General features: G+C 46.8%; 1 protein-coding gene across 2 annotated transcripts in view; it reads left to right on the top strand.

The window, feature by feature from the left end:
- Positions 1–12,859, top strand: part of TCTN2 (tectonic family member 2) — a 111,409-nt gene extending 98,550 nt beyond the window's left edge. For both annotated transcript variants that reach the window (XM_063964485.1, XM_063964484.1), the window contains 3 exons: positions 10,050–10,160; positions 10,332–10,420; positions 12,583–12,859. In XM_063964485.1, coding sequence (XP_063820555.1) covers positions 10,050–10,160; positions 10,332–10,420; positions 12,583–12,704 — 322 coding nt within the window. In that variant the 3' untranslated portion in view covers positions 12,705–12,859. The remainder of the gene's footprint in view (positions 1–10,049; positions 10,161–10,331; positions 10,421–12,582) is intronic.
- The last annotated feature ends 9,799 nt before the right edge of the window (positions 12,860–22,658 follow it).

Raw genomic sequence — 22,658 nt, 5'->3', positions numbered from 1 at the left:
AACGCCGAATTCTAAAGGAAAAAGGCATTCCGGAAGAGGTCATTCCTACACTGGTAAAAGCCAGGAAGGAGGTGACTGCACAACATTATCACCGCATTTGGAGAAAATATGTTGCGTGGTGTGAGGCCAGGAAGGCCCCCACGGAGGAATTTCAATTGGGTCGATTCCTACATTTCCTGCAAACAGGATTGTCTATGGGCCTCAAGTTGGGGTCCATTAAGGTTCAAATTTCGGCCCTGTCGATTTTCTTCCAGAAAGAATTGGCTTCAGTTCCTGAAGTCCAGACTTTTGTAAAAGGAGTACTACATATACAGCCCCCGGTTGTGCCCCCAGTGGCTCCGTGGGACCTTAATGTAGTTTTGGATTTTCTTAAATCCCATTGGTTTGAGCCACTCAAATCGGCGGATTTGAAATATCTTACATGGAAAGTAACCATGCTACTGGCCCTGGCTTCAGCCAGGAGAGTGTCAGAATTGGCGGCTTTATCATATAAAAGCCCATATCTGATTTTCCATTCGGACAGGGCAGAACTGCGGACGCGTCCTCATTTTCTGCCTAAGGTGGTGTCAGCGTTTCACCTGAACCAGCCTATTGTGGTGCCTGCGGCTACTAGCGATTTGGAGGATTCCAAGTTGCTGGACGTTGTCAGGGCATTGAAAATATATATTTCAAGGACGGCTGGAGTCAGAAAATCTGACTCGCTGTTTATACTGTATGCACCCAACAAGCTGGGTGCTCCTGCTTCTAAGCAGACGATTGCTCGTTGGATCTGTAGCACAATTCAACTTGCACATTCTTTGGCAGGCCTGCCACAGCCTAAATCTGTCAAGGCCCATTCCACAAGGAAGGTGGGCTCATCCTGGGCGGCTGCCCGAGGGGTCTCGGCATTACAACTCTGCCGAGCAGCTACGTGGTCGGGGGAGAACACGTTTGTAAAATTCTACAAATTTGATACCCTGGCTAAAGAGGACCTGGAGTTCTCTCATTCGGTGCTGCAGAGTCATCCGCACTCTCCCGCCCGTTTGGGAGCTTTGGTATAATCCCCATGGTCCTGACGGAGTCCCCAGCATCCACTAGGACGTTAGAGAAAATAAGATTTTACTTACCGATAAATCTATTTCTCGTAGTCCGTAGTGGATGCTGGGCGCCCATCCCAAGTGCGGATTGTCTGCAATACTTGTACATAGTTATTGTTACAAAAAAATCGGGTTGTTATTGTTGTGAGCCGTCTGTTCAGAGGCTCCTACGTTGTCATACTGTTAACTGGGTTCAGATAACAAGTTGTACGGTGTGATTGGTGTGGCTGGTATGAGTCTTACCCGGGATTCAAAATCCTTCCTTATTGTGTACGCTCGTCCGGGCACAGTATCCTAACTGAGGCTTGGAGGAGGGTCATAGGGGGAGGAGCCAGTGCACACCACCTGATCCTAAAGCTTTATTTTTGTGCCCTGTCTCCTGCGGAGCCGCTAATCCCATGGTCCTGACGGAGTCCCCAGCATCCACTACGGACTACGAGAAATAGATTTATCGGTAAGTAAAATCTTATTTTTTCTTTGGTGCCAAAGGAGCTGGGCATGATTTTCGTACTGCAATATGCAGCTGTGCTTTTCATTTATTGTTTTTGTTTCTTCTAACTCTTACCTACTGAGTGACCAGCAGTGCCGCTGCAGACGCAGCACTCTCTCCGGCCGTTCCACCGGGACTCTGCTCCCGTGACCGATGCACACAGCCAGACCATCGGGGCAACAGGTAAGCAGGTCCACCACACCGTGGGAGCTGAAACACAGTGGTTGTTCACAGGGAGGGCTCAGTGGCGGCCCAGTTCTCTGTTCTCCCATTGGGCGATTATAGTTCGGTTGTGCATGTGTCTAAGTCGTACTACGCACGTGTCCCAGTGGTCTTGCTACAGCAGTTGCAGAGAGAATTTATACTCAAAGTGATTGACAGGAATTGTTTGGATGGCAGTTACGGAGAGTGGCAGGAGAAACGCTGTTGTGTCGTTACCATTTTGGTGGCATATCTCAGCCTGTGACTGTGAACCCGTATGCAGCTGCAATGCCTCCAGTGTCTTACTTCCTGCAGCTATTCTGTGCAACTACTATAGTGTTATTCAGAAGTTCGATAATCCACGGATCTGTGAGCGACACTGCGTCATTGTAAACTGCTGGGACTCTTAAATCTACCGGTGGTTACATAATTACTTTTCCAGGTGGCCGCGGCATTTGCATATTTTCGCACAGTCCCTCCATACACATTTGCACGGGTGGTCTTCAGTTTGCCGGCATCCCGGCGCACAGTAAACTGGCCCCGGAATCCCGACAGCCGGCATACCGACACTTTATCTCCCTCTTGGGGGTCCACGACCCCCCTGGAGGGAGAATAAATAGCATGGCGAGCACGCAAGGAGCTCATTTGCGCTCGCCACGCTGTTGGTATGCCGGCGGTCGGGATTCCAGCGCCAGTACAATACTAAACCCCATTTGCACATGTGGCATCATTAGCGTACGTCTCTGAATCATGTCCATAATATACAGTATGGAGAAGCAACTATTGACTCCAGCATCCTCTCCTCTAAGCTTTCGGCTTCAGCTGTTACCACCAGGTGAGCCCTCTGGCTTCGTTCCAGACTTGCAGATTCGGAATTCAAGAAGGCCCTGGAATCTCTTCCTTCTAATGGAGATAATCTGTTTGGTCCTGAATTAGATAAGATCATTATTGCAGTGACTGCCTCCAAAACCACTTTTCTTTTCCTTCAAAGGCTCCTAAGCTCAGGACTTCTTCTTTCAATATTTTCACTCTCTGAGCAAACCAAGAGTTCAGCCCTCCTCTAGGACCCAGGGTGCCATAGCAAGGGGGGGGGAGCAATATTAGAATACTAAGCCCCTATTAAGGGTTCTTAGTTGCGACCCAGCTAAGCTTGGGAATAGCTATAAGGTCGCGGTGTGGCTGGCTCCATCATACACTGTGTCTCCCTAGAGGGCTCGGTATGGGTTAACTGTGCTTTTAACCTTTCTCCTATGTAGGTGTGTTCTTCACATTTTACAAAGTCAAAGGAGTGTGTCTCATGCATGGCAGAGTGTTTATCTTCCCCACGGGGATCACTACAGTGTACTCAGGTTAGTACACATTCTCAGGCTAGTGGGTCCGAACCAGTATGGTTGGATTCATTAAAAGGGATGATCTCAAATATTTCACATAAATTGTCCCAAAATGAGAAAGAGATGCAATACTTAAGACAGTCTGTGGATGACCTGATGAATAGAGATTCAGTGTCCATACCAGCGTCTCAGACCGCTACCATTTGTCCACAAGAGCGTACACTGGCCCAAATCCTGCAGGCTGACACTGATGATTATGTATCAGACGCAGAAGAGGGTGAGGTGGACTTGGGAGGGGGGATGCAGCTCTGTCACAAGGAATACAGGCCCTGATGGAAGCTATTAGAGACGTCCTGCACATTCCTGACAAAGTGACAGAGAAATCTGCTGCTTTCCCTGCATCTAAGGAATTAAATTCCGTATTTGAAGAAACTTTGATTAATCCTGAAGTTTCAGATCCCTAAAAGGTTACTGGCATCCTTCCCTTTTCCTCAGGATGATAGAAAAAAAATGGGAAAACCCACCGATTGTTGATGCATCGGTATCTAGGTTGTCACGTAAGATAATCTTACCTGTCCCGGGGGCAGCCTCCTTAAAGGACACGGCTGACCGCAAGATTGAGACCACTCTCAAATCTCTGTACACAGCTTCGGGGGTGGCCCAAAGACCCACTATAGCTTGTGCATGGATCACTAGGGCCATTGCAAAATGGTCAGGTAACCTAACTGAGGGGTTAGACTCCTTACCCAGAGGGGAGATAGTTTTACTCCTACAGCATATACAGGACTCTGCAAATTTTATGGTGGAGATCATAAAAGAGATAGGCTTGCTCCATGCACGCACCACGGCCATGGCAGTGTCAGCACGCAGGGGCCTTGGCTACATCAGTGGACTGCGGATGCGGATTCCAGAAAAGGTGTGGAAAGCCTACCATTTACAGGCGAGGCCCTGTTTGGAGATGAACTGGATACGTGGATATCCAAGGCTACGGCGGGTAAGTCTACATACCTTCCTTCCGCAGCCCCCCCCCCAGCTAGGAAAACCTACTCTGCTCCGACTCTGCAGTCCTTTCAGACAGCAAAATTTAAAAATAAAACCAAAGATTCTTCTACAGCCTTTAAAGGCAATAGACGTAAACTCAGAAAACAAGCAACTGCAGGTTCACAAGAACAGAACTCAGGTTCTGTTTCCACAAAGCCTTCAGCATGACGGTGGACCGCACTGCCTGGAAGACAGGCAGGTGGGAGTCCGATTAAGAGATTTCAGTCACATATGGGCGACATCATGCCAGGATCCCTGGGTCAAAGAGCTCATTGCCCAGGGGTACAGACTGGAGTTTCAGGAACTCCCACCTCACAGATTCTTCAAATCAGGTTTACCAGCTTCTCAGGAGGCAAGTATAATTTTACAGGATGCAATTCAAAAACTGGTACAGACTCAGATCATTGTTCCAGTTCTACCTCAGCTACAGAACAAAGGTTATTATTCCAACCTGTTTGTGGTACCGAAACCGGATGGTTCGGTAAGACCCATTTTAAACCTCAAGTCACTGAACCCATATATACGGGTGTTCAAATTCAAGGTGGAGTGTCTGGGAGCGGTGATCTCAGGTCTGGAGGAAGGGGAATTCTTGGTGTCTCTGGATATCAAGGATGCGTACCTTCATATCCCAATCTGGCCGCCTCATCAGGCTTATCTAAGGTTTACATTACAGGACTGTCACTACCAGTTCCAGGCCCTGCCATTTGGTCACTCCACGGCATCCAGGATGTTCACCAAGGTGATGGCAGAGATGATGTTTCTCCTCCGCAAACAGGGAGTGAACATAATTCCGTACCGGTACTGGACGATCTGCTGATAAAATCACCATCCACTGAGCGGTTGTTGGACAACATTGCCCTCTCAGCTCGACTACTCCGGGATCACGGGTGTATTCTGAACCTACCAAAATCTCACCTGGAACCAACACGGAGGTTTCCGTTCCTGGGGATGATACTGGATACGGAGGCACACAAGGTATTCCTTCCATTGGAAAAGGCATTGGTAATCCAGTCGATGATGCAGAATGTTCTAAAACCAACCCGGATATCGGTGCATCTATGCATTCGCCTTCTGGGAAAGATTGTAGCAGTTCGGAAGGATTCACGCAAGGCCCTTCCAGCTGGATCTGTTGGACAAATGGTCCGGATCGCATCTCCACATGCACCAGAGGATACGTCTGTCGCCAAGAGCCAGGATTTCTCTTTTGTGGTGGCTTCAGACTTCTCACCTGACAGAGGGCCGAAGGTTCGGGATTCAAAATTGGATTCTGCTAACCACAGCCTCAGAGGTTGGGGAGCAGTCACCCAGGGGGAACACTTCCAAGGAAAATGGTCAAGTCGGGAAACCATTCTTCCATACAACATTCTGGAACTAAAGGCCATATACAACGCCCTTCTACAGGCATCACATCTTCTTCAAGATCAGGCCATCCAGGTTCAGTCGGACAATGTGACGGCGGTAACGTTCATAAATTGACAGGGCGGAACGAAGAGCAGAGCTGCAATGTCAGAGGTAACAAGGATTCTCCTCTGGGCAGAAAGACATGCTGTGGCATTGTCCGCACTCTTCATTCCAGGAGTAGACAACTGGGAAGCAAACACGACTTCCACCCAAGAGAGTGGGGCCTTCACCCAGAGGTGTTCGGGTGCTTGACACGTCAGTGGGGAATTCCACAGATCGACATGATGGCCTCTCGTCTCAACAAGAAGCTTAGGCGGTATTGTTCCAGGTCGAGAGAGCCACAGGCAGTAGCGGTGGATGCTCTGGTGACTCCATGGGTCTATCAGATGGTGTATGTGTTTCCACCACTTCCATTGATCCCAAGAATTCTCAAAAGAATAAAAAGGGAAAAAGGTTCAAGCAATTCTCACTGCTCCTGGAAATGCTCCTGGAGGATCCGTGGCCTCTACCTCTTTAAGAGGATCTTCTGCAACAGGGGCCGTTCGTCTATCAAGACTTACCGTGGCTACTTTTGATGGCATGCAGGTTGAGCGTCAAATTCTAGCCCGGAAACGCATTCCGGACAGGGTAATTCCTACCTTGATCCAAGCCAGAAAAGGGGTAACGTCTAAATGTCACCACTGTATTTGGAGAAAATACGTCTCTTGGTGTGAAAACAGGAAATTTCCTGCGGTGGAGTTTCAACTGGGACTTTTTCTGCAGTCAAATGTGGATGTGGGCCTACGCCTGGGCTCCATAAAAGTCCAGATTTCGGCCTTATCCATTTTCTTCCAGAAACAATTGGCTTCTCTCCCTGAGGTTTAGACATTTTTAGAAGGGTGTTCTGCACATCTAACCGCCCTTTGTGCCTCCTACGGCACCTTGGGATCTCAACGTGGTGTTGCAGTTCCTACTATCGGAATGGTTTGAGCCTTTACAGGAGGTCGACGTTAAGTTTCTTACGTAGAAGACCGTCACACCGCTGGCCTTGGCTTCTGCAAGACGTTTGTCGGAATTGGGGGCATTGTCTCACAAGAGCCCCTATTTAATTTTTTCTGAAGATAGAGCTGAACTCAGAACATTTTCTTCCAAAGGTGGTGTCTGCGTTTCACATCAACCAACCTATTGTGGTCCCGGTGGTTACCGACACCTCTACTACTTCAAAGTCCTTGGATGTTGTGAGGGCTTTGAAAATCGATGTGAAGCGGACAGCGCGTCATAGAAAATCAGACTCGCTGTTTGTGCTCTATGATCCCAATAAAACTGGGTGTCCTGCTTCAAAGAAGTCTATTGCTCGCTGGATCAGGCTTACTGTCCAGCATGCTTACTCTACGGCAGGTTTGCTGATTCCTAAATTTGTACAGGCCCACTCTACTAGGTCGGTGGGTTCTTCCTGGGCGGCTGCCCGGGGTGTCTCGGCTTTACAGCTCTGCTGAGCGGCTACTTGGTCAGGTTCGAACACGTTTGCTAAGTTCTACAAGTTCGATACTTTGGCCTCTGAGGACCTTCAGTTTGGTCAATGAGTTCTGCAGGAACCTCAGCACTCTCCCACCCGGATTGGGAGCTTTGGTACATCCCCATGGTACTAAATGGACCCCAGTATCCTCTAGGACGTAAGAGAAAATAGGATTTTAATTACCTACCGGTAAATCCTTTTCTCGCAGTCCGTAGAGGATACTGGGTGCCCGCCCAGTGCTTCGTGTGTTCCTGCACGGTTACTTGGTTAAGTGTTGTTGTTGGTTCAGCTGTTGCTGTTCCTCGTCAAGTTTGGTTAGCATGGCTTTCCTCTTGTTTGTGTGTGCTGGTTCGAATCTCACCACTGTCCTTTAAAGCCTTCTCTCAAGGTATGTCCATCTTCTCGGGCACAGTTTCTAGACTGAGTATGGTAGGTGGGGCATAGATGGAGAAGCCAGCGCACACTATTTATTTCTTAAAGTGCCCAAGGCTCCTAGTGGACCTGTCTATACCCCATGGTACTAAACGGACCCCAGTATCCTCTACGGACTACGAGAAAAGGATTTACCAGTAGTTAATTAAAATCCTATTTTTCAGAATTCCCAGTTTCAGTATGGAATCTCTCCAGTCTATTATACACACCTTGAAGCTGGGAGATTTCATGGCATCCCTGGATAGCAAGGATGCCTATTTACATATTTCCATTCAAGAGGACTATAAGCAGTTTATCTGGTTTGCAGTTCCAATCATTTCCAATTTTGACCCTTACCGTTTGGTCTATTGATGACTCCCCGTGTTTTCACGAAAGGCATATATGTGATGACACCCAACTTTCATCTTCAAGGGATCTGGATCATCCATTACCTGAATAACATACTTATTGCAGCCCAGTTCCCTGTCATCCTTAAGGAACACCTCCTGGTGATGCAGGATCTTCAGTATCAAGGTTGGCTCCAGTCCATCCTGTTTCTGTTAAACTGGATATACACTATAAGATTATCTGTCCAACCTTTCTGGTTGGAATGAAAATCTGGTAATTTATGGGAGCAAATGACAATTGAACATTTGACCTCAAACACTGGAAATCAGACAGAAATGGTCATTCACACAAATTGGCTTAACCCTTTTAACCTAGCCATTTTATCCAAATTACCATTTTTGTCCATTTTATGACTTTAGGAACAAATGGTTGATTGTCATTTGCTCCCAGACATTACCAATTTTTCCATTCCAACCAGCCATATTAGACATGTGTGTCCATCTAGTCAACAGATGTATCATTTGGGAGTTTTGCTGGATTCCAAGTCCCAGTGAGTGTTTCTACCCAGAGACAAGTTTGTGTCTTTACAAAACTGGGTACGGTCTCTATTCTGGATGCACTTGGTGTTGGTCCACCTATGCATGCGAGTGCTGGGCAAATTAGTATCCAGCTTTGACTTGGTAGAGTATACCCAGTTTCACTCCAGGCCTCTCCAGTCAGAATTTCAAAGTGAAACTGCTCCCACCTTCATCTGCTGTCTCATCTTCTCTCTTTGTCCCATGGAGTATGCCATTCCCTGCTATGGTGGCTTGAGTCCTCCCACTTGGACAAGGGGTGACCCTTTCTAATTCAGGACTGAATCCTACTCATGACACTGCCGTGTCTTCCCATCACACTTTCCAGGATAGATGTACAGCACAGGAATCCCTACTTCCAATCAACATTCTGGAGCTCCAGCAGTCTACCGAGCTCTTAGCCAGGCGAAGCCAATTCTTCAGGACTAGGCAGTAAACATCCAGTCAAACAACACGACCACTGTGGAGTGTATCAACCATCAAGGGGGCAACCTAAGTCCAGCCCATGCGATACATGAGCAGGACTCTCCATTAGACAGAATGATTTCTCCCCACTCTCTTGGCAATTTACAACCCAGGCTCCAAAATTGTGAAGCATGTTCCAGATGTTGGTGGACTGCCGGGTTCATCCAGACCATATTGGCCTCCTGTCACAATCACAACTTCCACAAAACCGCTTACAAACTCGAGATCCGGCAGCACGGCTGGGAGACGCTTTGTCATTTCCATGAAACTGTCATCTCATTTAGCTCTTCCCTCTGCTTTCAGTGTTGTAGTAGCTTGAATCTTCCGCAAGCTGGTGAATTGTCCATTCTGGTTGCTCTGGACTGACCACATGGGACATGGTATGCAGATCTTTGGTGAATTGTTGCCAAGGATTGAATTGTTGCCTTGGCATCTTCCTCTCCGTTTGGATGTTCTGTCCTAGGGTCCATGCCTACACTCACATCTCACCCGACTGGTTTTGGCGGGGTGGTTGTTAAAGCAACCCTCCAAAAACCTAGTTTTTTTTCCGGATGTGGTGGTGTGTATGGTGATTTGCAAAAGAAAACCGGTGTTAGCGAGAGCCTATTATCGAGTGAGGGGTGCCTGTTTTGACCGGTGCTCAGTATAGAAACTAGATCCAGCATGCCTTCCGGCTGTCCCGGGTCTTATCTTTTTTAAAAGCTGGATTAGATTTAGGTCTGTCTCACTTCTCTGAAAGTACAAGTCACTGCACTTTTGGTCTTGTTCCAGTGCAAGATTATACTTATTCCGGAAAATAGGATTTTGTTTCTTGCCTGTTAAATCTTGTTCTCTGAGACCATGAGGGACACTGGATGCCCTCCATTATGCCCGTGGCTAACAGGGGGTTATTTTCCAGGACAAGCTGAAATTCAGGTTCACCAACCTCTCTTGTATGGCTGTCTTCTGTGTGCCTAATCTTTTCCTCCTCTCCTACTACTCTGTGTCCTTGGGCTTTGTTAGTATTAACTGGCTCTTGCAGGGAGAGGGGAGGAGGAGCCTGTGCTGCTTTAAACATTAACCCTTTGTTGTCCAGACCCCTCCAGATTCACCTATACCCATGATTCCAGTGTCCTCCACTCAGAGAAAAGGATTTAACAGATAACAACATAATCCCATTTATTTTTAAACTGTATGTTATATATGATGGTATGGTAATGTTTTTTTTTCTTTCAGTTTCTCAACTATTAACATAAATTGTGTGTCTGCCTGTAACTTGTCACTTCCATTGACAACCTCCGTTCAGTTTATCAAAGTTCCAGCTCAGCCGCCTCCTGCCATCACAAGGTAAACAGGCAAACTAGCAAGTTCATACAGTATGTCTACTTAAAAACATTTACAGTACTTTTCACCCTATTCATAAATGATATTGTAACAGATATTACTGTTCAAAATACTTGTGTCCTAAAAACTGCCATTCCTGTGTCGCAACGTTGCTCATTTAGCTTGTGCTTCTAGATTCCAGATGACATACACAGAATATGATTGTGAGAAGAATGACGTGTGCTGGCAGAAACTCGCTTATCCCCTGACAAAGTACTACACAGGTACATATGTTTGTAGTCCTGGCAGCTTTGTGAACTACTAAACCTGAAGTCTTAAGACTTTGGAACTTGATAGGAATGACCAAAAAAGCCTATCAATAACTTGGTAAGCATTCAGCTTTATAACTTTGGTTAACCATTTACTTTACTGAAGACATGCCAGGTTATATTAGACATGATCTAGCAGGATATGTACAGGAATTCCAAGCTTTCTTACTTTATACATCAAGTTAAGTCTTCACCGTTAGTGACACAAACTAATTTCTTGGCAAGTGATTACTGGGTATTGTATTTAACAAATCTGGAAGCAAGTCGTGTGTGTCAGTATAAATACAGACCCTGAAAATGGAACCTCATGGTCCTTCTCACTTTTTGGGTTTTAAGGGAGATTTTAGCCGCATTGTCAATCTTCTGTCTAGACGACAATGATTAGTCTTCTCTGTCTTTGCTACTTTTCCCCGAATATTATGCTACTTTTACACAAATATTTGTGCAAATTTTGCACAATTGAAAGTGCTATTTTCTTGCACATTTCATATACAAATGCGTCCTCATACATCTAGCCTCAGTACGCCATGCAGTACAAGATGCCCAGCGTGACTTGGGCACCAGGTCCTGTGTAACATTGCTAACATCTGAAATCTTTTTATTACAAAAGTGCGTCTTAAACACAACGCAATGTGGCTAGGACGTACAAGAAGACTTTGCTGATTAATTTGATATGACACTTGTATATTGGATGAGTCTGTATATGGAGCAGAACAGAACTTGAATTGGAAAAAAGCTGCAGCTGCTACATTATAGCACTTCATTTACACATTAAGAGACTCAGTCACACAGATATACAAATTAATCAGCATAGTCTCCTCGTGCGTCCTAGGTGCATTTTTAGCAAAAAAAGGTGCCCAGTGCTGGAAGATTCTCATTCATCCTGGTGTGCCGAAAGGGGCTGTTGGGCATGACTGCAACAAAGATGTATGAGGACAGTGAGAGGCCGAGTTAAATCAGGGGTGGGACTTAAGTCTGGCGCACATAGCAAACAGTCTCCCTTCTAGGGCCTGTATCAGCTGCAGCCCCTTGAAACCAGATAGGGCTGCCGTAATAGCAGAGGAGTTGATTGCCATGGGAAGTGTTCTCTGCTAATTGCAGTCTGGACTGGCAGTCCCAGGGGGAGAAAACGCCTCCCCCTGGGACTGCCTGTCTGACTGTGATTAGTAGGGAGTGCTTCAATGGGAAGTCACTGCCACTGCTTGCAGGTGGCAGGTTTTTACTGCGGGGGCTGCATGGGTAAAATCTGCCACCATGTATAAGGATGTTTTAGATCATTATTGGTAGACAATAGAGATTTATATTTTGTAATCTTTGCAAGAAAGTTTATTACCTGGACCCGTAGAATGAAGTATGTGCAGTGAGATCTAGGGCCTGATGCACAGGTGCACACGCAATGCTGATGATCACGTAGTTGAGCGATTATTTGCTACTGTGTACTGTATGACAAAGTTAGAAAACGCCTATGGCGCATGTGTTACATAGTGTACGCACAAAGATGCTGCAATCTGGTCAAATGGTATCAGAAATGGAGCGGCAAAGTGACAGGCGTTTCTGGGTGGTGACAGGGATGCGGGTGAAGTGAATGCAAAAATAGTCTGTCTTGTGGGCGTGTAAGTGACCTTGGCTGCGTTCTCAGACACGCAGAGATCTTGCTCAGACAGAGAAACTGCATTTGCCAAAGGACAGGTGCAAGTGTCGAAGGTGTGCCAATGGTGGTGTGGTATAGATTACCGGTGATGTTGCAGCGTGCAGAGATGTAAAAAGTGGGCATCTCAGTGCTTGGACACCAGCCCAGGTGTAGGCTGAAACTACCATTTGCTATTCCGCCAATAGACTGTAGAGCAGATGCAAAAGCATCCACCTCTGAATCCGGGCCCTAATGTCTGAAAACTGTACCTACAAAAGACTGCATCTTACCTCACTGTAATAATCCCAGCAAATTCCCAGCTTATCTCTGTATTAGTCTGATTTTTAAACTCTTCCATTTTCAAATTTCTCAGCATAAAAAGGCAGAGGGTAAAACTAGTGTGTTTCCATATAAATCCTATATGTGCTGCAATGATAACATGTATTATATTAAGTTGTTTATGCACCTCTCCAATTTTTGTCTTTAGGAGAACCGTATCATTTGACTCTGGCTAAAGGAATGATCCTAGTCTTTTTCTTTATCAGCGCTGCTGTGTTGGGAGATCCATGGAACAGAATACGTAAAGCATGGAATAGAACTACACTTTAAATGAAGTTGACTCCTAATTATTATTATTTTTTGCAAATATTGGTGTGCGTTCTCTTTCTGGAATGTAATGGTGTAAATATTTGTAATGTTTTGGATACTTTTATAAAGTGCATTTTCACAGCTTACAATGAAATATTTTAGATTTCTTTCCTAAATTATATGATGTTACGCTTTTATTTAATTTTATAGGGCAGGCCTGGACAACCTGTGGCTCTCCAGATGTTGTAAAACTACACATCCCAGCATGCCCTTCCACAACCTTTGCATTCCCTAAGTGCAAAACTGTGGAAGGGCATGCTGGGATTTGTAGTTTCACAACAGCTGTAGAGCCATAGGTTGGCAAGGCCTGTTATAGGGGAATACGATCAGTGTCACAAGATACTGCTCTGGCCTCATTTGCCACTGTTTTGTGGCAGCAGTGTTTGCTTTTCAAGAATTAAAGAATTTATGATCTTTCAAGACATTCAGTTAAATTGCTGAGTGCAAAATTAATTAATCACATTGAACCGCACATAGAGAATAGGTCAGTAACTGAGCCAATATTTCAGCAGTCAACGCAACTCCACAATTTTGTAATAACTAGCTACAATCTCTTGGGGGGGGGGGGGGGATTCAGTTAGCCACGGCAATTTAGAATACCAAAATATAAGAAAGCGCTAGGCTAAATTGTATGTGTCAGTTATCCAGTTCCCACAAAACTTTTTACCATTAATTTAATTTAATTCCTCTTAAAACGAACTGCTGTTCTCAAATACTTGGGGTGTTGATTCCCAATAATTAATAGCAATACAAAGAAAATTTATTGAAAGCGCTGTCCAGTTTTAAGGAAACTTTTATTTAAAACATTAAATCACCAAAACTATATGCATTCACAATTAAAAACCAATCCTAAGGTTCTCTATATATAAGAGATCCAGCTAACCGATAGACATCATAGTATTCCAAAGCTTTCATGTCTTTGTAATACTTAGTTGCAACACAGCTGTGCACAGTGGATACAATTCAAATGTAGCAGATGCACCTTATTATACAGCAACAGCTATATCAATAGCTCATATATGGGTAATTGTGTAAATTTTCTCCCACACTGGGCATCAATACACAATCAACAGCCTTTAAATATAAAAGACAACCCCTTAAGGGTTATGTAATTAATAAAACACAATCCCAGACATATCTAGAAAAATATATATTAACTTAAATCCTCCTGCTGGGATAGTAGTATAAAACAAGTTTTAGCACTTTCACTGGAGATGAGCACTCTGCATTTATGAATGGAACAGTTACTCCGCCAGTTAATTATTCTCCTCACCGGGCGTGCTCAAAACCGGATAATTAGGATAGTCTCACGGGCGTCCCCGTGTATAATTTTTAGCAGACTATATAATTTGGCTCCTTTAGTATTAACTCACGTGCTCCCCAGTGTCAGTGATACTCAGTATTTGGGCTGTATGACAGTTAGGATCAAATTGTATCTCACCACTAGTATCCGCAGTTGCGCCTCCTGCCAGGCGTTGGACTCGGTCCTGTAAATCACTCTGCCGCCTCACTGCCGTTGATGGTCCGGCAACCACCTCACGATACCCGGCAGGATAGGAGCGGCGGCTATGCCTCCCGTCTGATGTTAGCCTCCGTTCTTTGCGGCACCTTGCTGCCGCTTGAGATCTTATTAGCCCGCCTCCCGCTGTTCGAATCACATTACCAGCGTTTGGCTGTGGTGGCTGTAATAGGCCCTCGGGGCCGTCGGCTTCACTCTCAGCTGGGCTAATGATAGCTGGTCCGCTTATATTATCAGGAACGTTGCCCGTAATATGGACTTGTGTGCAGCTTCTGGATACTAGTGTCCACGCTGTTTCGGAGTAACTCTTGACGCGTTTCTCAGCCAAATAGCAGCGGCTGTTTCCTCAGAAGAGGCCTATTACAGCCACCACAGCCAAATGCTGGTAATGTGATTCGAACAGCGGAAGGCGGGCTAATAAGATCTCAAGCGGCAGCAAGGTGCCGCAAAGAACGGAGGCTAACATCAAACGGGAGGCATAGCCGCCGCTACTATCCTGCCGGGTATCGTGAGGTAGTTGCCGGACCATCAACGGCAGTGAGGCGGCAGAGTGATTTACAGGACAGAGTCCAACGCCTGGCAGGAGGCGCAACCGCGGATACTAGTGGTGAGATACAATTTGATCCTAACTGTCATACAGCCCAAATACTGAGTATCACTGACACTGGGGAGCACGTGAATAAATACTAAAGGAGCCGAATTATATACTCTGCTAAAAATTATACACGGGGACGCCCGTGAGAGACTATCCTAATTATCCGGTTTTGAGCACTCCCGGTGAGGAGAATAATTAACTGGCGGAGTAACTGTTCCATTCATAAATGCAGAGTGCTTATCTCCAGTGAAAGTGCTAAAACTTGTTTTATACTACTATCCCAGCAGGAGGATTTAAGTTAATATATATTTTTCTAGATATGTCTGGGATTGTGTTTTATTAATTACATAACCCTTAAGGGGTTGTCTTTTATATTTAAAGGCTGTTGATTGTGTATTGATGCCCAGTGTGGGAGAAAATTTACATAATTACCCATATATGAGCTATTGATAAAGCTGTTGCTGTATAATAAGGTGCATCTGCTACATTTGAATTGTATCCACTGTGCACAGCTGTGTTGCAACTAAGTATTACAAAGACATAAATGCTTTGGAATACTATGATGTCTATCGGTTAGCTGGATCTCTTATATATATATTGAACCTTAGGATTGGTTTTTAATTGTGAATGCATATAGTTTTGGTGATTTAATGTTTTAAATAAAAGTTTCCTTAAAACTAGACAGCGCTTTCAATAAATTTTCTTTGTATAGCAACGGCAATTTTCCATGGGATAATTGATCCCCAGGGCCTATTCAATTCTTCATAAAGTCAGCACGCAGGGTGCACTTAACGGTCCAGGCTTGAAAAACAAACAGACCTGCGTTAAATAGGCTGTGATCACGAGCTGCGGCAGTGTCAACACATAAATCCATAAGTTAACACCCGAAAACAGATAATTTAACGGGAAAACAAATAGGCTGTAACTGAATAGCCCAAAGCAAAAAAGCTTGAGGCTACCCTCGTTTTATGCCACTTTTAAATTATCAGGGCTTATTGAATTCTCCCCTTACTTTATTTGAGATTGAGACCTCCTATGGTGTAATAATCCTTTTTTTTATTTTTTATTCATGGTCGTACAAGATGTTATTGTAACATTGGTGGTCATTCCGAGTTGTTCGCTCGTTGCCGATTTTCGCTATATTGCGATTAGTCGCTTACTGCGCATGCGCAAGGTTCGCAGAGCGCATGCGCTTAGTTATTTTACACAAAAGTTAGGTATTTTACTCACGGCATAACAAGGATTTTTCATCGTTCTGGTGATCGTAGTGTGATTGACAGGAAGTGGGTGTTTCTGGGCGGAAACTGTCCGTTTTCTGGGCGTGTGCGTAAAAACGCTGGCGTTTCTGGGAAAAACGCGGGAGTGTCTGAAGAAACGGGAGAGTGTCTGGGCGAACGCTGGGTGTGTTTGTGACGTCAAATCAGGAACGAAACTGACTGAACTGATCGCAATGGCTGAGTACGTCTGGAGCTACTCAGAAACTGCTAAGAAATTTCTATTTGCAATTCTGCGAAGCTTTCGTTCGCAATTCTGCTAAGCTAAGATACACTCCCAGAGGGCGGCGGCTTAGCGTGTGCAATGCTGCTAAAAGCAGCTAGCGAGCGAACAACTCGGAATGAGGGCCATTAAGGGGTATATGCAATTGCGGTCGAATTCCGGCTGGAATTCGATGGTTTTTGGATTCGACACAATTCGACAGTCGAATCCCGCCCACCGGTACCCGAATTCGACATATTCAATAAAAAAAGGATTCGACAGTCCCGCTGTCGAAAAACGGACCAATTGACGAATAGTGTGCGTCCTGGATTCGACTTCATGGACGGCACAAAAGTGTTCATTAATCTTGAAAAAAAAATGTGTGGGGTCCCCCCTCCTAAGCATAACCAGCCTTGGGCTCTTTGAGCCGGTCCTGGTTGTAAAAATACGGGGGGGGGGGGGGGGGGAATGACATGGGATCCCCCGTATTTTAACAACCAGCGCCGGGCTCTGCGTCCGGTCCTGGTGCCAAAAATACGGGGGACAAAACACGTAGGGGTCCCCCGTATATTTCACACCAGCACCGGGCTCCACTAGTCAGAGAGATAATGCCACAGCTGGGGGACACTTTTATATAGGTCGCTGTGGCCCTGGCATTAAATCCCCAACTAGTCACCCCTGGCCGGGGTACCCTGGAGGGGTGGGGACCCCTTAAATCAAGGGGTCCCCCCCTCCAGCCACCCAAGGGCCAGGGGTGAAGCCCAAGGCTGTCCCCCCCCATCCAAGGGCGGCGGATGGGGGGCTGATAGCCATGTGTCAGAAAAAAAGAATAAATGTTTTTTGTAGCAGAACTACAAGTCCCAGCAAGCCTCCCCCGCAAGCTGGTACTTGGAGAACCACAAGTACCAGCATGCGGGGGGGGAATGGGCCCGCTTGTACCTGTAGTTCTACTACAAAAAAAATACTCAAATAAAAACAGTACACACACACACCGTGACAGTATAACTTTATTACATACATGCACACCAACATACACACATACTTACCTATGTTGACACGAAGTGTCGGTCCCCTTCTCCACGTAGAATCCACGGGGTACCTGTAAATAAAATTATACTCCCAACAATCCGGGGTAGATCGGTCCTCTTCTTAGTTTGTAATCCACATACTTGGCAAAATAAAAAAACGGAAACCACGGACCACGCACTGAAAGGGGTCCCATGTGTAAACACATGGGACCTTTCCCCGACTGCCGGGAACCCCCTTGACTGCTGTCAAAGAGGGTCCCCTCAGCCAATCAGGGAGCGCCACGTCGTTGGGATCGAGAGCCAATGCCATGGCGGTCTCGGCCAGGAGGGCGCTGTGGATTCATCAATGGAATGCTGATGCCGACTCCAAGAAGAATATGGAAGCTCTCCCTTTTAAAGGTAGTGTCTTGTTTGGTGACGGCCTTGCTGACCTGGTGTCTACCACTACTGCGGGTAAGTCATCTTTTCTTCCTTATGTTCCCACACAACAGAAAAAGGCGCCCCATCAGATGCAGTCATTTAGGCCTAATAAATACAAAAAAGGAAGGGGCTCGTCCTTCCTCGCTTCAAAGGGTAGAGGAAGGGGAAAGAGGTCGCCTGCCGTGTCAGGGACCCAGGACCAAAAGTCCTTCCCCGCCTCTACCAAGTCCACCGCATGACGCTGGGGCTCCCCTGTGGGAGTCCGTGCCGGTGGGGGGCCGTTTCCGATTCTTCAGTCAGGTCTGGTTTCAATCGGCCCTGGATCCTTGGGTCTTAGACATAGTATCCCAAGGGTACAAACTGGAGTTTCAGGAGTTACACCCCCCGCCCCCGCCGCTTTTTCAAGTGGGCCCTACCAGTTTCTCTTCCAGAAAGAGTAGTAGTAAATGCTGCGATACAAAAGCTGTGTCAACAGAGGGTCATTGTGCCGGTTCCCCCGTCCCAACGGGGGGAAGGGTTCTATTCGAGCCTCTTTGTCGTGCCGAAGCCGGACGGCTCGGTCAGACCGATTCTGAACCTAAAATCCCTCAATCCATACTTGAAAACTTTTAAGTTCAAGATAGAGTCTCTTCGAGCTGTGATCTCCAGCCTAGAGGGGGAGGGGGGGGGGTTATGGCGTCAGTCGACATAAAGGATGCCTACTTACATGTCCCGATATATCCTCATCAGACCTTCCTGAGATTTGCGGTGCAGGATTGTCATGACCAATTTCAGACGTTGCCGTTTGGGCTTTCACGGTTGGATTCTAAATTTGCCAAAGTCTCAGTTGATCCCAACAACACGGCTGCCCTTCCTAGGCACGGAGCTTCAGAGAGTGTTTCTTCTGGCGGACAAAGCTCTGGAAATACAGTCCATGGTCAAGGAGCTTCTGAGGCCGACAAGAGTGTTGATTCTTCAATGCACTCTAGTGCTAGGGAAGATCGTTGCGGCTTACGAAGCCATTCCGTTTGGCAGGTTTCATGCCCGGGTGTTTCAGTGGGATCTGCTGAACAAATGGTCCAGGTCTCACCTGCACATGCACCGGAAAATAAGTCTATCTTCCAGGGCCAGGATTTCTCTCCTGTGGTGGCTGCAAGGTTCTCACCTACTAGACGGACGCCGATTTGGAATCCAGGACTGGGTCCTGCTGACCACAGATGCAAGTCTCCGAGGCTGGGGTGCAGTCACGCAAGGAAGAAGTTTCCAGGGAAAATGGTCAAGCCAGGAATCTTGTCTCCACATAAATGTTCTCGCGTTAAGAGCCATTTACAACGGCAAAGAACCTTCTTCAGGGTCTCCCTGTCCTGATCCAGTCGGACAACATAACAGCGGTGGTGTATGTAAACCGCCAAGGCGGAACAAGGAGCAGGGCGGCAATGGCGGAGGCCACAAGAATTCTCTGCTGGGTGGAACAGCACGTGAGCGCTCTGTCAGCAGTCTTCCTCCCGGGCGTGGACAACTGGGAAGCAGACTTCTTCAGCAGACACGATCTCCATCCAGGAGAGTGGGCTCTTCATCAAGAGGTATTTGCAGAAGTGACAAGGCGTTGGGGAATTCCTCAGATAGACATGATGGCGTCTCGCCTCAACAAGAAGCTTCCGATGTATTGTTTCAGGTCAAGGGACCCCCAAGCCTGTGCAGTGGACGCCCTGGTAACTCCGTGGGTGTTTCAGTCGGTGTATGTGTTCCCTCCGCTTCCTCTCATTCCAAAGGTGTTGAGGATCATAAGACGAACAAGGGTTCAGGCAATACTCGTCGTTCCAGATTGGCAACGGAGGGCCTGGTATCTGGATCTTCAGGAATTACTAGTAGAAGATCCTTGGCCGCTTCCTCTAAGAGAGGACCTGCTACTGCAGGGGCCCTGCGTGTTTCCGGACTTACCGCGGCTGCGTTTGACGGCGTGGAAGTTGAACGCCAAATCCTAGCTCGGAAAGGTATTCCCGGGGAGGTCATCCCCACTCTCCTTAAGGCTAGGAAGGAGGTCACGACAAAATATTATCACCGTATTTGGAAAAAGTATGTGTCGTGGTGTGAAACCAAAGCAGCTCCTGCGGAGGAGTTTCACTTGGGTCGGTTCTTCCAGTTTTTGCATGCAGGCGTGGATGCAGGCCTGAAATTGGGTTCCATAAAAGTGCAGATTTCGGCTTTATCTATTTTCTTTCAAAAAGAATTGGCCGTTCTTCCTGAGGTTCAGACTTTCGTGAAGGGAGTGCTGCATATCCATCCTCCATTTGTGGCACCGTGGGATCTTGAAGTAGTGTTGCAGTTTCTTATGTCTCACTGGTTTGAACCTTTGCGTAAGGTTGAGTTAAAGTTTCTCACTTGGAAAGTGGTCATGCTTTTGGCCTTGGCGTCTGCCAGACGAGTGTCAGAATTGGCGGCTTTGTCTCACAAGAGCCCATATTTAATTTTTCATGTGGATAGAGCGGAATTGAGGACTCGTCCACAATTTCTGCCGAAGGTGGTTTCTTCATTTTCACATAAATCAACCTATTGTGGTACCTGTGGCTAGGGATGCTGTGGCAGTTCCAAAATCTCTTGATGTCATAAGAGCTTTGAAAATTTATGTCGCCAGAACGGCTCTTACTAGGAAAACAGAGGCTCTGTTTGTACTGTATGCTTCCAACAAGATTGGAAATCCTGCTTCCAAGCAGACTATTGCACGCTGGATTTGTAATACGATTCAGCATGCTCATTCTTCGGCTGGGCTGCCGAAGTCAGTAAAGGCCCATTCTACCAGGAAGGTGGGCTCTTCTTGGGCGGCTGCCCGAGGGGTCTCGGCACTTCAACTTTGCCGGGCAGCTACTTGGTCGGGTTCAAACACTTTTGCTAAGTTCTATAAGTTTGATACCCTGGCTGAGGAGGACCTTATGTTTGCTCAATCGGTGCTGCAGAGTCGTCCGCACTCTCCCGCCCGCTCTGGAGCTTTGGTATAGACCCCATGGTCCTTTTGGAGTCCCCAGCATCCTCTATGACGTAAGAGAAAAATAAGAATTTACTCACCGGTAATTCTATTTCTCATAAACCGTAGTGGATGCTGGGGACTCCGTAAGGACCATGGGGATTAGTGGCTCCGCAGGAGACTGGGCACAACTATAAAGAAAGCTTTTAGACTACTGGTTTGCACTGGCTCCTCCCACTAAGACCCTCCTCCAGACCTCAGTTAGGATACTGTGCCCGGAAGAGCTGACACAATTAGGAAGGATTTTGAATCCCGGGTAAGACTCATACCAGCCACACCAATCACACCGTATAACTCGTGATACAATACCCAGTTAACAGCATGATAACATCTGAGCCTCTCAACAGATAGCTCAACAATAACCCTTTAGTTAAGCAATAACTATATACAAGTATTGCAGACAATCCGCACTTGGGACGGGCGCCCAGCATCCACTACGGACTATGAGAAATAGAATTACCGGTGAGTAAATTCTTATTTTCTCTAACGTCCTAAGTGGATGCTGGGGACTCCGTAAGGACCATGGGGATTATACCAATGCTCCCAAACGGGCGGGAGAGTGCGGATGACTCTGCAGCACCGAATGAGAGAACTCAAGGTCCTCCTCAGCCAGGGTATCAAATTTGTAGAATTTTGCAAACGTGTTTGCCCCTGACCAAGTTGCAGCTCGGCAAAGTTGAAGAGCCGAGACCCCTCGGGCAGCCGCCCAAGAAGAGCCCACTTTCCTCGTGGAATGGGCTTTCACTGATTTAGGATGCGGCAGACCAGCCGCAGAATGTGCAAGCTGAATCGTACTACAGATCCAGCGAGCAATAGTCTGCTTAGAAGCAGGTGCACCCAACTTGTTGGGCGCATACAGGATAAAGAGCGAGTCAGTCTTCCTGACTCCAGCTGTCCTGGAAACATAGATTTTCAGGGCCCTGACTACATCCAACAACTTGGAAGCCTCCAAGTCATTTGTAGCCGCAGGCACCACGATAGGTTGGTTCAGATGAAAAGCTGATACCACTTTGGGGAGAAACTGGGGCCGAGTCCTCAATTCTACCCTATCCATATGGAAAATCAGATAAGGGCTTTTACATGACAAAGCCGCCAATTCTGAAACACGCCTGGCCGAAGCCAAGGCCAACAACATGACCACTTTCCACGTGAGATATTTCAAATCCACGGTTTTCAGTGGCTCAAACCAATGTGACTAGGAAATCCAACACCACGTTGAGATCCCAAGGTGCCACTGGAGGCACAAAAGGGGGCTGAATATGCAGCACTCCCTCAACAAAAGTCTGAACTTCAGGTAGTGAAGCCAATTCTCTCTGGAAGAAAATCGATAGAGCCGAAATCTGGACCTTAATGGAACCCAATTTAAGGCCCATAGTCACCCCTGACTGTAGGAAGTGCAGGAATCGGCCCAGCTGAAATTCTTCCGTTGGAGCCTTCCTGGCCTCACACCACGCAACATATTTTCGCCATATGCGGTGATAATGGTTCGCGGTTACTTCTTTCCTAGCTTTTATCAGCGTAGGAATGACTTCCTCCGGAATGCCCTTTTCCTTCAGGATCCGGTGTTCAACCGCCATGCCGTCAAACGCAGCCGCGGTAAGTCTTGGAACAGACAGGGCCCCTGCTGCAGCAGGTCCTGTCTGAGCGGAAGAGGCCATGGGTCCTCTGACATCATTTCTTGAAGTTCCGGATACCACGCTCTTCTTGGCCAATCCGGAACAATGAGTATAGTTCTTACTCCTCTTCCCCTTATTATCCTCAGTACCTTTGGTATGAGAGGAAGAGGAGGGAACACATAAACCGATCGGTAGACCCACGGTGTTACCAGAGCGTCCACAGCTATCGCCTGCGGGTCTCTCGACCTGGCGCAATATTT

Source organism: Pseudophryne corroboree, chromosome 1 (genome assembly GCF_028390025.1).
Source record: "Pseudophryne corroboree isolate aPseCor3 chromosome 1, aPseCor3.hap2, whole genome shotgun sequence".
NCBI classification, from domain to species: Eukaryota; Metazoa; Chordata; class Amphibia; order Anura; family Myobatrachidae; genus Pseudophryne; species Pseudophryne corroboree.
The sequence above is the reverse complement of the archived record's forward strand: the minus strand, read 5'-3'. Positions and strand labels throughout refer to the sequence as shown.